The sequence below is a fragment of the Salminus brasiliensis genome, chromosome 22, assembly GCF_030463535.1.
Source record: "Salminus brasiliensis chromosome 22, fSalBra1.hap2, whole genome shotgun sequence".
NCBI lineage: Eukaryota > Metazoa > Chordata > Actinopteri > Characiformes > Bryconidae > Salminus > Salminus brasiliensis.
In genome coordinates, this window is record NC_132899.1 from 19,522,716 (window position 1) to 19,536,856 (window position 14,141).

A 14,141-nucleotide genomic window follows, 5' to 3' on the forward strand; every position below is an offset into this window, starting at 1 on the left:
ACATAAGAATGGATATGATATTTCAAATGTCATCTTCATTGCGAGAGGCATGATCGAGTGTCACAGTGTCTCATGGGAGCTTTAAATCATTTAAGAATAATATACATTTTATTGCAATTTTTAGACAGTACTGTCATGCCAAGCAGACTTAATCCTGCACAAAAGGCCAAAACATAGACAGTGTCATTTTGAAGCCAAGAAGCTGTTCCTGGACATTTTTATTTTTTTATTTTTTTCAGATCGTAATTCAACATATGCGGTTTCAAAGAAATAACATGATACCGTTGCCATTTTTTAAACGATTTATTCTTTTTTTTATGTGTGGTTTTTAATATGCAACATCTGCGTTTCATCAATTTCAATCAATGTAAAAAAAGAGGTATAAAAATCAAAAACAATCGTATGACATAAAAAGTATCTCCTAAGAACAACTTGACACAGCACAACTTAGGGAATAAAAACAAAGGCATGTGACATTCAGTCTCTAGTGCTTTGGCACCAGCAGATAGATCCTGAGTGGGTCTTTTTTTTTGTTTGTTTGTTTTGGTGGAGTTACGACAGGTGGTTCTGATCAAGCTTCTAAAGCCACCACTGCAGTATGAAGCCTGTCCAACAACAGACCAACGTTGGGGTGTCATCGCTGAAGGTTAAAGCAGTTAAACTCTGACTTGAACAGTTAATGTGGATCTTCTCTACATTCTTATCTACATCTGCAGCCTCTGGTATCACTTTCTCAGTTTCTCAGACATTTATTTGGATTTAAGGAAGTGTCCAAACCAGTGCTCCTGGTGGAGCTGGGAATCCCAGAAAACGTCCATAAGAAATGAATGGAAAACTTGACATTACGATAAATCTATATTGTATTTGTGGCTTCACCGTAACAGGTATCCCAGGAGGCACAGTGGTGTGTTTGTGTGTGTGTGTGTGTGTGAATGTCTCTGTACATGGAGGTCAGGGTCATTTACTCTGAACTGGGTGAGGCTGCAGAATCCAACTCATCTGCTTCCAGGTCATGTGGGGAAGCCGGCTGGCCACCTTTCACCCTCTTCCATTTCATACGTCTGTTCTGAAACCACACCTTGACCTGTGGAAAACAGTCACCATGAGTACATCAAGCATAACCCCAGATCTGCTACTGCTTTGTATGCAACATTAACCCTTTATTATGAATAGTTTCTTAATAAATATTCAATATTTATGACAGAATAAAAGTTCTGCAGATATGTCAGTGAAGACACTTAGGGGGTTAAGTTAAGCAGTGTATAGTCCTGTGTGCCATCTACTATTCTAATGTACAGTAGGGACTTTTGCACTCAGCATTCAAGCGACTTGTGATTTAATCGTTTTGATGGCAAAACTCAGAGGAGCGCAAAGCTGTGACCCTAGTGCATCCCTCTCAGCATTCCCCACGGAAACACAGGAGCGCAGACCATCTGTTCCCACACTATTTTTGAGTGTGTGCCTTTTTCTCAATCTGTCTGCCACTCATTTGAGAGCGGGGAGCGGCGTTCGGCCAAGAAATGTAGGATGTATCGGAAAAAGTGGAGACAGAGTTGCAAGGGGATTTGAGAGGAACCCAGAGCAGTTTTGGGATCTACAGTTGCTGATTTGTATGTGTGTTTGGGGGGTTGTGTGCTTGTGTGTCTGTGTGGGCCTGGGAAAGCCATCCAGGACGAGACCAAATGTGGTCCATGTAAAAATAAAAATGCCTTGTTGTGCAAGGTGAGGGTAAAATGTAAGGGGAGGAGATGGTGCCTCACCTTGATTCATTCAGACTGACCTTAGGGTGTTTAAGTGTAGTTAAAGTGATATGCAGCCCTATTGCTCTAGGAACTAGGGACTGCTAGGATTCACTTGTGATATTCATGACCAGATTCATAGGTTTCTCAAAGACCTGGTGTAAAGAAAGTGGAGGTGTCATACCTGTCTCTCAGTGAGGTCAAGGTTGACGGCAATCTCATAGCGACGCAGGCGGGTCAAGTAGTTATGATGTGTGAACTCAGCCTCCAGCTCCCTCAACTGCTCCTTAGTGAAGGCCGTCCTCTCCTTTCTGGCCTTGCAGTTTGAGTCAGCCTTAAAGCCAGATTCTTGGATATCTGAAAGACACAGATATAGACAGAGAGGAGGTGTTAGCCTTTTAAATTGCACAGTTCTGTATGTGGGCCTGCAGTCCAATTCCTTCTTGGAACTACATAATAACATATTCATTTTATAGTAATTACCAAATAAACCATAGCAGTACTGAATAATAAGAGTTATAATTACGGACTGAATAAAAAGCATACATTGAAACCCCTAGGGCCTGTATGTGTCCCTACATTTTTGTCCATCACTCTTATAACTTTAACAATTCCACAAGGTTTTATAGGAGCTATTGCATAACATTGTAAAGACTAAATAAGTAATAATATTAATTTTTGAATACTAAAGTTGAAGTAGTTAAGGACATATGGCTGATTTAACATATATACATTCTCAATTTCGATTCATGTCCCCAAGCATTTGTTACTCTTTAGCTCCTCATCTCAAAAAGGTGAGCAACGTTAAACAGAGATCTTTGTGGCCGGTCCGAGTTCCATGCGTGTTGCGTTAAAAATGCTCCTTCTTTTACGACGCGGTTACTGGCAGTTGTGACCAGCGCAGGCCACACACTTTCCACGAGCTGCAGGAAGATCAGAGAGTGCCTGGGACGGAGTTATAGTGTGTCGGGGTAAAAGGGGGGCACCCCAAACAGGCCACAGAGGAGTCGCGTTAGGAAGGAATGCACCGGAACATTGTTAAAGCTGCTATCAAAAGAACAAAGACTTGGATGGGTACAAGTGTGTGAGGATATGTGTGTGTGGGTGAATACGTGTGTGGGAAGTCTTCTTGGCCTTTGCGCTGTTTGCCACTGTAATTCAACACAACCTGACATCCCACGTTAGAGCAGAAACAGAAAATGGAGTTTGTTGTGCAGGGTGCAGGTGGTACATTTTCCATTACAAAGGAAAATAGGTTGGCCTAGATTGTTTTTCGCCATCCAGAACCTTATGAACTCCATTGACTTCTAAATCATATATCAGCATCGGTAGCACCACCAAGAAATGACTCAATAACTACGAAATGTCTATAATTTGTCAAAGCGAAAATTTGTCTTTGCCGTTTGCCAGATCCACAAGGCCAGACTGTGAAACGGACTGCAGTCGCATAGCCAGATGTGAGTCGGGAGACCCAGACGGGTTTGCTAGCAACAGAAAAAAAATGCTGCCTCGCACATGAGACAACCTGTGGCCCACACTGCTTTAAGCCAGTCCCACTCATTTAAGCACACTAGAGAGAATGGTGTGGCAGCAGGTTGGGGAGAAACACCTGGCAGAGCATGTGTGTGTGAGTGTATGTGTGTGGGTGTTTGTGTGTCCACCAAACAGTCGCCAATAAATTTCCCCAGCAAAAGCCTATAAACTTTTAGGGAGCAGCTCCTAACCTCAGCAGGGTGCCTGGAGGACAAGCAGCATTTGGCGTGTTCTCCGAGGGTGCTAAATTTGTTGGTCCAAATGAAGTCTAAAAAAGTCTGGCATTTGGGTCCCGTTTATTGTCATCTGATGGTTCCAAAACAAAATAACACAGCTCAATTTGTTTCACAGGATGTCTCTAACCTCTTACACGGCACGGAATGATGAATGCAAGGTTCCGGAGAGGTCCTTTGAGTGATGCCATAGATGAAACACATGTGAGTGTAAAGATCCATTTACTTGATATAAAGGGTTCTGGACACTCACATATCATTTTTTTATGAAACAAAAAGTGGTTTGTTTATGACAACACTCAAAGAACCCCTATAAGCATCTTTATGTTTAAGAATGTAGGAATGACTCAGTTTGAGTTGTTTTTCATGTACTGAACTGAGGAGAACTTGTAAGAACTTGTAGAAGCTACAAGCAGCTTTGACTGGTTTGTCTGATATAAAGAAACACTTTGTATTGTCATTTTTCACTTTTTGACATCTGAAAGTTGTTCTTTACATTGTATCAAAATGTCATGATGAATTGTATCAAAATATCATGATGAATGATGAATAGAAATGCTGCAAAATGACAATATAACCTTGAAATTGAAAATTAAGAAGCTTTTTTCTTCTCCTGTAATTTTTATATGTGACAGTGATGATATACTATTTTGTATTATAAACATAGGATACATTATATACAGTTTTATCAAAATTAAAGCGAGCAATTAGTAATATAGAAACATTATGCAGGTATGGGGAGGCAATACAGCATACATTCTTGAAAACAATAAAGGTGCTCCAAAAGGTTATTTGAGCGATGTCATGTGAAATGAGTGAGTGTGAAGTGACATGAGTGAGTGTAAAGAACCTAGTAAAGGTTTAAGTACCTTATCTTAGTGCTAAGGTTCTTCACCAGTTCCACCAAGTCCTTCACACTCACACATCTCTATTACAGAAATGGTTCTTTATGGAAGCAGAAGCGGTTCTTTCATGACATGAGTTAAAAATTAGGTAAAATAATTGTTTTATGTCAGGCGAGTTATCATTTTTGTTTACTGTTTGTCTACTTTTTTCTTTTCTTAATTTACAGCCCTGTTTCTTTAAGTCCCCAAACCTGAAATCACCTAAATTCTAATCTGCCTTAAAGACTAGACTAGACTCTGGCAGGTTAGATGAGGATGAGCTCATTCCATTTGATAGAAAATTAGTTTTTGGCAGCAAAATATCATATCTGTTAACAATTATATACAATCAGCAAGCGACTTATTGTCGCACGAGGTGAAACCCCAAAGAAAACATAAACAGAGCTGGGAATGATTATCTTGTCAGCACCTGCCACTTTACACGTTGCCTCACGCTAATTTTCTCATAGATATTTCAGTGAATACACACTACGGTCGTATCTATTATGGATGCAGCACATTTCACTTTTAGCTGTGAATAAATTTCAGAATGGCGTACTTCTCTCTGGCCGTTTCGAGAGTGTGTTCACTTAGGATTCGGTTACCTCTTAACGACAGGAAAATGTCAGTGGGTAAGAATGCAGGAGTGGAATCGCAGGGAAGTTATATCACAGACGTGGTCTGGCATGTTTCTCCCGCCAGTGTGAGTGAGGGTTGCATTAAGGTAACTCACAGAGAGAAAGCATATATTTCTACCCCATATTAAGTCATAAGGTCTGGGCGGACTGGTGAAAGAGATGATGATGATGGAGTTTGTCTAATCACTTCTTCAAGCCAATCACAATTGTCTGAGATAGAGAGAGAGAGAGAGAGAGAGAGAGAGAGAGAAAGACTATTATCTTGCCTTTTTGGCCAGTAAATTGCAAAACCACTCAAATGCTTCTTGGGAAATATATTTGTCTTTGAGAAAAAGTTTCCTTTATTCCAGAAAGGTCGGCCTGTCTCAGTTTCCACCGAACGCTGAAATTAATGCCTGCTCCAGATGTGCCACAAACATTGAGGTTCCCTTTCCATTTCCCTCTGCTCAGAATAGCATGAAATTGGAAGAATGCAAAAAAACCCTATGATATAGATTTAAGCGTTTCCGAAGTTCATTAAGCGTAACCTTGAGGCTCTCTGAAATTTAGACTCCTTTAGAACAAAGCATTTGAATATTGGTCTCTGGGATTTTATTCTGTTTCCACTGGATGGTAGATTAGCACCAGACCTCTCCGCTGGATTCATTTCAGCAGGAAGATTTTGTGCAAAAGTTTGTGCAAACTTTTATGATGATGTTCTATTTGAAATACATTGAGCAGTAATACTACACTATGAAAAATAGTGTCCTCACTGGAGTGTTAGTATCAGTTTCATGACCTCAGTCCTTGTCAAAGGTGAAATGTCTGACTCACTGTCTGAGTTTTATCAGATTATTACAATCATCAGATCCATCTGTTGCTGTTATCTCTTCAGGAATGACTCTAACTGGTGCAGCGGAGTTCCCCAGTAGGCACTAGGCTGGATATGGCGTTGTATATTTTCGCATGACACAATCGCAAAATAGATGGTATGAAAACAATTGAATGCCCTTGGGGGGATGAGCATCACCTAAGTGCCTGAAGGTTTTTAACAATAGTAGGAAACATATGTGTAAGATGAATGTGCCGTGATCATCAGCCATGTGCGTGCCTGCTATTTGCCATACATCATCGCTGCTTTCGTGCTGTAATCGTTTTCCTGAATGGATTTTTAGAGCACGAGGCTTAGTGTGTTAATTATACAGCCTTGCTCACTGTTTACATTGGGGTAGAAGCAATGTGCTAACTGTTAATTCCAGCTGTGAGGTGTTGTTTGTTATTTCACATTGTGAAAAGGGCTTCATTGCTTATGAAAGGACACTGTTGGAGATGTGTAAACAAACAGTTCTACACAATATGCTAATTATTATCATTTAGAAAGCGGGATTGGTGATGTAAAGGTGGTCCTGGGTGTTTGAGTGGTAATCAAAAGTTTGCATGCTTGTTTCTACTGAATGAACAACTACAACAACAGAAAAAAAGAAAAGAAAACCTCTACACTGTTCTCCTTAAACTGTTTGGATTTGTAGGTGTACACTCTTAAAAATCAGGGTGCTTTAGATGGTTCTTTGAGGGATGCCTTATAAGAACCGCCATGGAAGCGTGAATAATCTTGGTTAACCAAGAAAAAAAAGAAATAACAACAACAACATTAAGTCGAGCTTCTTTAGCCAGCTAAAAAGGTTCACACATCTCTATTATAAACTTTTAACCCTTTAACACTCCAAGGCTTTATTACACACTAAGGTGCATTGCTCAGTAACTACAGGGAATTCTGTACAAACTGGTGGGGCTTTTCTCTGGTAATAGAAGTTTGTAATAACACTTTTGGCCCACCCTCAGGCCATAGGCTTTTTAAGGGGTTCAATTAGCAAAAAGAAAATAGTAAACATTCAGTTTGATTAAATAAATTAAAAAATGAAAGGCTCTGGGGTCCTTTAAAAGGTTCTTCACGCTCACACATCTCTTTTACAAACATGGATTCTTTTAAACCAGAACAAGTTCTTCTGTGGCATCACTTCAAAAACCCTTTAAAGTGCTTTTCTTTTTAAGAGTGAATCTTTCCGTTTTATTATTATTGATTTTCTGATTAATCCTTTAAACAGTACATTTAGTATTCCGCCGTAATTCATAGCCATATGTGGACCTTTAAAGAGTAGACTAAGTAGAATTAGTAAGCTAATATAAGCAGGGATTGGAAGTCTGGGCAACATACAGGCCTTATAAGTAAATAATAAGTCTGTTTTAAGGGGTTTAATACAGATGTACACTTCGTTCCACTGACCTGTGGAACCCTCCCCTTACACTTGAGTCACCTTAGCATGTCATAGGACTCACCTGTGAGTTCTCTTTTCCTCTTGCAGCTCTTTTTCTCTGTCTCGGCCGTGGCTATGCTCTGAGGGGAGTATTCCCCATCCAGTGCTGCCGTGACTGTCCCGGGCAGCCTGTCCACTCCTGCACTGTCCATGTCTGCTCCTCCGCCCACTGCTGCCTGGCAAGGCTCCTGGCCTCTGACCCGTGGCTCGCAGGGGCCGAACTGCCACTCCGTCCGCTGGTAGGCCGCGCTGTGGGGCTCCGGGTACAGCCTGTCCTCGCGGGGGTAGGCGTGCGGCGCTGGCACCAAGCACGAGCCTGAGAAGTCTGTGTAGGCCAGAAAGTCAGGCTTCTGGTGCAGAGAGAAGGGGGCCTGCTGGTAAGGGCCTGCTGGTCCGGACGTCCCGACTGGTTGAGGGCCTCTCACGCATCCCCACAGAGAGCTGCCGGGATGGGAGCTCCGCATGCAGCTGCTGGCTGGCTGATCCATTCTGAATAAAATGAGGGCTCAAATGTGCTCCTGCACACTCACACACACACACACACACACTCACTCACTCACTCACTCACTTGCACACAAAGTCTGAAGCGAAAGTCCCTCTGAGATGCAGCTGGCGCAAGTCTGCGTCGGAAAGGTCCACTTCAGCATGTGGTTTTGAACACACACATCATCATCATCGTCATCATCCACCTCGACCAAATCACACACCAACTCTGGAGGCTTGTATCCCTGAGCTTCAGAGTCGAGCTGTTTCACCTAATGCGAAGAAGTGTGAGGTCACACAACCTCCAGTGATGATGTTACACCACAGCCTCCCTCTCCCTCTCTTTCTGCCTCTCTGAAAGTGCGAGTGTGTGTGTGTATGTGTGATGGAGCTGTGGTCCACACTTTCACACCCTCTCATTCAAGCATTTAGAGTTTAGCCCACTAGATCCACTCCCAGCTCTACAGGCTGCTTTCACAGTTTCTGAAGCAGTTCCTGTCAAGTGATCCCTCCTCCCTTTTAAATGCTTAGGTGGGAAAGAGTGGCAAGTTTATGGAGTGTAACGTGAGCCTGCAGAGGAGGAGTCCAGCAAGCCACATGTTGGTACCCTCCAACCCAGCCCTGCCTCATCTACTATTAATCATGGGGGGAATTTTATATGTACATCTAATGGGATTTCCAGGCACGGGCTTTTAAAGGAACATTGTCTGTTAAATTTAAAACGAACACCCACATGGGGAAGAGGGCCAGCTTTTCCTTTTCATTCCTCTTCCTTGCCGTTGTGTAAAAGCACTTTCTGGCTGTGGTGCTTCCTCTCACACCTCTTGTATGCGGAAGTTTTAGCAAGGCCAGTATCCAAACAGAAAGCCACTGGTACTTATTGGAATCATTAGAATAACTGACTCATTTCAGTGTATAATTGAAACTAATGGGTTTCAACTGATTACAAATGAAGACAATAAAAAACACTAAAACAGTTCTATTAGAAAAACTACACTCTTTAAAAGGGTTCTCACATAAAGGGCTCTTTTGTGAAGGCAGTGGTTACATATGGAACAATGAGAACTTGAATGGAGAAATTGTTCTTTGCATGGGCAAATGGGTCTCAATTATAATCAAGTTCCTTGATGAATCAGTATTTATGAAGGTTTATGAAGAACCTTTATGAAAATTGGTTCTATGTAGCACCAAAAGTAGTTCCAGTAACATTTTGTTCAAAATTTGTATAAAACACAATTTTTTTCTAGTTCATTTTTTTCAAAATTTTTCTAAATCATTATATTTATTATACTATTTAAAAGCTTTTCTGCATGCTTTAGTGTTTTTTATTTTTATTTGTATTTTGCTGCTTTTTAGAACCAACATTGCTTATTTTAAAGATTTTTGTACTTGTTTTATTGTTTTTTTTCCCTTTGTTTTTTTTTTGTTTATTTATTTCTTTAGGTATTTAGTACAATCTAGGGACATTTTTGATGATTGTGTTATTTATATTTTTCTTTAAAGGTATTTTAGTATAATTTAGAACCAGTTTAATATATACAGTTTTAGAACCAATTAATATATATATATATATATATATATATATATATATATATATATATATATATATATATATATATATAATATCATTATAGGGCACTGGAGCAGGAGAGATGCTGCAGTTCTGTAACGTTCTGCTCTTTTTGAGGTGGTGTAATGTTAAGGTGAAAATTATCGCACTTTAGGGATGCTTTGTTGTGGGAATACATGGATGGATATGATGAATCAGTATAATTTAGGAGGATTTTTGCATCACATTCAAAGTTCAATGTTCAGTGTATGTTTTGAAATCTTGCTTAATTGTTAATTGTTTTGTTTTTCTTAAAATATATTTTGGTACTACATAGAACCAGTTTAGTTTGTTTTATTGAATTATTTTTATCTTACATTGATAAGTCCACATCTGAAGTTTAACTGTAATGAAGGTGTATTGTTTTTATGAATCCTCTAATTTGGCAAATGCAGTATTTTGTCACAGTTTTCAACTCTGAGGGGCTTTCGATCACCTGAATTAGCATCATCTCATGATCTATTGGTGGATATCTTTGTTAGCCAGCGATAATCACAGAGTGTGTGTACAGTGAGTGAATGCTTCTTGTGAATGTGGTCAGACTGTTATTTCTGCACATAGTCTGGACCACTCACTCAAATTCTTGGACTTCTGGTCTCTTATTGCATCTAACAGTCCAAGTTATTAGGGATTGTTTATGCTGGCGGCTTGCTATTGTGCTGTTGTGGGTCTCCTCTGCTATTTGAGCACATTTGAGGTTTGAATCCATTTCAGTGTCCTCGGGCTATGTTGAGAATGATGTAAAGCATATGTTTGTATTAGTATTTGTAAATAACTGTGGTTGGTGTTCCTGCTTGGTCCTCACATTGTTTCCTGGCCTCTCAGCGCAGAGCAGCCTTCTCTTCTCCTCCGGCAGGCTGAGCGTGAAGGGGCTGAGGTCAGCCTGAAATCCTTTCCCTTTAACCAGCGAATAGCTGAGCCATGAAGCATCCCCCTCTTTACTGGCAATCTGGACCCTGCCATGACCACAGGGGGCTGGGGTTACACAGCATTTGTGGTTAGTGCAGGCCATCTGTGTGAGAACTGTATATTTGTGTGTGTGTGTGTGTGTGTGTGTGTGTGTGTGTGTGTGTGTGTAAGAGAGAGAGATGAGAGAAAGAAAGTAAGAGAGACATTGCTTATGTGTTTGTAGGTTGCACAATATATCATTTGTAAATGATCACAATATTTGGCCTTTACAAAACTGATACTGCTGCACTGCTCTTTTACCAATCACTCATTTTACCCAGGGTGTGTGTTTGTGCGGTGAGCATCCTGACTATCCTGCTGGCCGTATGGATGAATGAAGTAATCCAGAAAATGAATATAGTTACTTTGGTTACTACTATAGTTACTGTGGTCAAAATAATGCTGTTTACCTCAAAGGTGCATAAATGTGTTTTTAATAATAAATAAATAGTAAGGCATACTGCAGCCAACAGGAATTCATGGAACCCATTTTATTAATTTGCAACTATTTGACACAAATATATCATGTAAATTCAAAGCAGCATTTTCAGCACACCAGCAAGTAAAGCAAAAATATATCAACCATTAATAACACGTTTTATTTCCCACTCCTACCAGCCCCACCTATCAGATGTTCAGGGCTGTGTATCCCAAAAGCATCTTAGCACAAAGACAATACTTTAATGGAGTCAGCATCAACACCAGCATGAACACTCTCTCTACCAGTTAAGCCTATCTTAACTATAACATGCTTTCTAAAACCTGTAGACCCAGCAGATCAGAGAGCCTCCAATTACAGAGTTTCACATACAGCACGTAGAAAAGAAAAAGCTGGATGATTTCTAGTTCACGTTCACTGTGGACTCAGATATGTTACTGTTTATTAATTCATTAATAATGCTAATAATTAATGTAATTAAATATTAAGATTTTATCTTTAGCTCTGTTATTAGGTTACTTAAGTGACTGTTTGTTGCTGTTTGAATCTGAAATGCCTCGATTGCGTTGAGCTGCTAGTGAACAATGCGAGGTGAAAGAGTAGGGGTAAGAACCCCCGCTATAAAAAAGAATTTATACTTCTCTAAAAATATGTGCTGAGATAAAACAAACAGCACAACTGCAACTTTCTTAACATAAAAAAACAAAAGTGACACTGCAACATAATAAAACACTTTTATTATCATTGTACCGCTAAATTACAATTTTTCACTATCTTTGTTTTTACTTTTTGACAAAATGAATGAATCTGGCAGTTATTCACTTTATGCCAAAATTATATGATGTATGGACCAATAGAAATGACTCAGAATAAAATGTTTTTACATTCATTTCCATTGAAAGTTAAAAAAGGTAAAATTGGCATTTCATCGACAACATACTCTGAAAATACTCTGCAAACGCCTTGATGGAACTTCTTCAATTTGAAACTTTAGAGTAACCTCTTAAAGTCAGGATAGAATTTTAAGAGGAGAATTTTTATTTCTTATTGTTGGATTTTCAACATATAGTCTAAAGATCTTCTGGAAACCTTATTTTAGATGGGTTCTTTGAGGAACCAGATTTCATACTAAGGAACGCACAAAGTTATTACAGGCACCTCTAAGAGCACTAAGGAACATTTGTGTTCTTGGAGGGGCCCTTATGTTCTTGAAGTATTCTAGAGGTTCTTCAAGAAACTACTCAAAACCTCCAATAACCCCTGTTTTCTGTGGCTGTATGGATGAATAAAATCCAGAATATATAAATAATTGTGGTCCAAATAATGCTGCCCCTTGCTACATCAAATCCTCACCAATCTGTTTTAATACACTGTAAGGCATCTTGCAGACATACCATGTAGCAATGTACTCGCAACATGATATTCAGTCATATTCATGTTGTTTAACCCTAGTATGTATTTGCATGTGTGTGTGTGTGTGTGTGTGTGTTTCCATACACACATTTTCAGAGGGAAAGTAGGTGTAAGTCATAAGTTAGTCACTGCTCCGCTCTGAAACCTGCTGCTGTCACTCCAGCAGGGCAGTGGTGGAATGGTGAGAGTGTTTTTGTGTTTTTGTTTGATCCATCTTCATGTCAGCAGAGAAGATGAAGTGGACGGGAGGCAGGCGTATGGGCAGTTTGGGGACGGTCCAGCCTGGGGTCATTGAGCTGTGGGAGCCCAGAGGAACTCACAGCCCTGCTGAACCCCTGCTGCTGTCCACTTCACTCACCGTACCGACCCAAAGTCAACTCACCACACTCTCACAAACCACAGCACACACACACACACACACACAACAGAGCATTGATTACAATATGTTGGCAAAGAATTGCAGTTTTACAAGGCTGAAATATAGCTCACGATACTTTTCTGAAAGAAATATCCTGCTGACTACTGAACATGGTGATGTGTTACATACACAACACTCCCTTCTGCTCTGGTCAGGATTTTAATAGTGTGGGATATAATGTGATAAATGTTTCTGAAACTTTTTGCAAAGAAATGTACAGAATGGCATGTTCTTTTGTGTTGTCTTTGGCTGTCAGTCAACCACACATTTGATCCTGTCTGGCTCTAATGATAACAATGCTTGCTTGACTCATTTTGCAGGCTACTGCACTTAGAACTTAGAATATTTATGTTCATTGAATGAATGAATCAGCATATTAGCATGAATTACATCCTAATATGCAGTATGATTTTTAAATATGTTGTAGATATCCCTTCCAGAGCACTGACCAATTATGTTTCACGGTGTAATTAGTCCTGATTAACTGGATTCAGTGCTGATAAAGAAAATGATCTGTGCTCGGATTTAGATAGCACCTTTTTTGTTTGTTCCAGTTTATTTGAAAAACGAAATATTGTGACGTATGGGCCATATTTAGACCATTTCTTCCACTCTTAAATACACAAATGTAATTTCACTAATTTTAAAACTGCCACTAAAGCTCTTACCTAGAGTCAGACCAGACCAGAGTCTTACGTTTGCCTCATGGTACACAAATAGGAGAACGCAGAGTTAGGAGTCTTACCCAAGGATTACTGGTGGTGACTCTTCTTAAAATCAACCAATCAAATCTAATATTCTATGAATTCAAATCATTGAATAGACTCTATTAGATCAAGTGGCTTTAGTGCAGTATGCTGGATGACCAGGAATCAGGATACACTAATAGAAAGTCTATGCTGTCCTCTTGTGGTGAACACCGGTCAGTTCTTGGCTTGGTATGTTTGCTTTAGCATGGTAAAACCTCAGAATACCACCAAACAGAGGAAAACAAACATTTTTAGTAAACAGCATGTTTACTAGCTTTGTAAATCTCGGTCCTGAATCATTGGCAGAGTAGAACAGGTGACTAAGTAGAGGAGACAAAAGAGAAAGCCAAAGTTGGTGTGAATTTATAAGGAAGGATACAGACTCACTGTTTACACTCTGTTAAACTGACCCTGCTGTGTGGAGGCTGTACTTTAGCCCGCAAGCTCTCACTGTGATTTTTGGGGGCTTTATTACAGCCACCACAGTGTGTTTAAAATAATATGTGAGTGAATTGTGTAATTTCAACACATTTCTCACATTACTAACAAAATTACAACTTACTTATACATTACTTATAAATTACAAGTTACTATTACTGTCCAAAAACAGGGGCTTCAGATTTTTTTTCTGAATTTTCACAGTATCTGTACAAACTGCTGTAAAAATGTAGGTATGGGAGAATATGACCAAAAGCATGTTCTATCTAAATATATTTAACTATTTGAATCATTTGCATTCATCAGTACATTTTAAGTCAAAT

General features: G+C 39.7%; 1 protein-coding gene across 1 annotated transcript; it reads right to left on the reverse strand.

Moving 5' to 3' along the window:
- Positions 1 to 288: 288 nt before the first annotated feature.
- On the reverse strand, positions 289 to 8,330 carry meox1 (mesenchyme homeobox 1). The gene is made up of 3 exons (XM_072667396.1): positions 7,344 to 8,330; positions 1,924 to 2,096; positions 289 to 1,084 (listed from the first exon to the last, which is right to left on the reverse strand). The coding sequence occupies exons 1-3, from the start codon at positions 7,807 to 7,809 to the stop codon at positions 962 to 964; spliced, it is 762 nt and encodes a 253-aa protein (XP_072523497.1). The 5' UTR covers positions 7,810 to 8,330; the 3' UTR covers positions 289 to 961.
- Between the last annotated feature and the right edge of the window lie 5,811 nt (positions 8,331 to 14,141).

Coding starts and splice junctions, on each gene's coding strand:
- meox1 (XM_072667396.1), bottom strand. CDS start 7,809: ATGGATCAGCCAGCCAGCAGCTGCATGCGGAGCTCCCATCCCGGCAGC. Junction 2,097..7,343: donor GAGGAAAAGAGAACTCACAG/GTGAGTCCTATG, acceptor TGTGTCTTTCAG/ATATCCAAGAATCTGGCTTT. Junction 1,085..1,923: donor TTGACCTCACTGAGAGACAG/GTATGACACCTC, acceptor TGTTTTCCACAG/GTCAAGGTGTGGTTTCAGAA.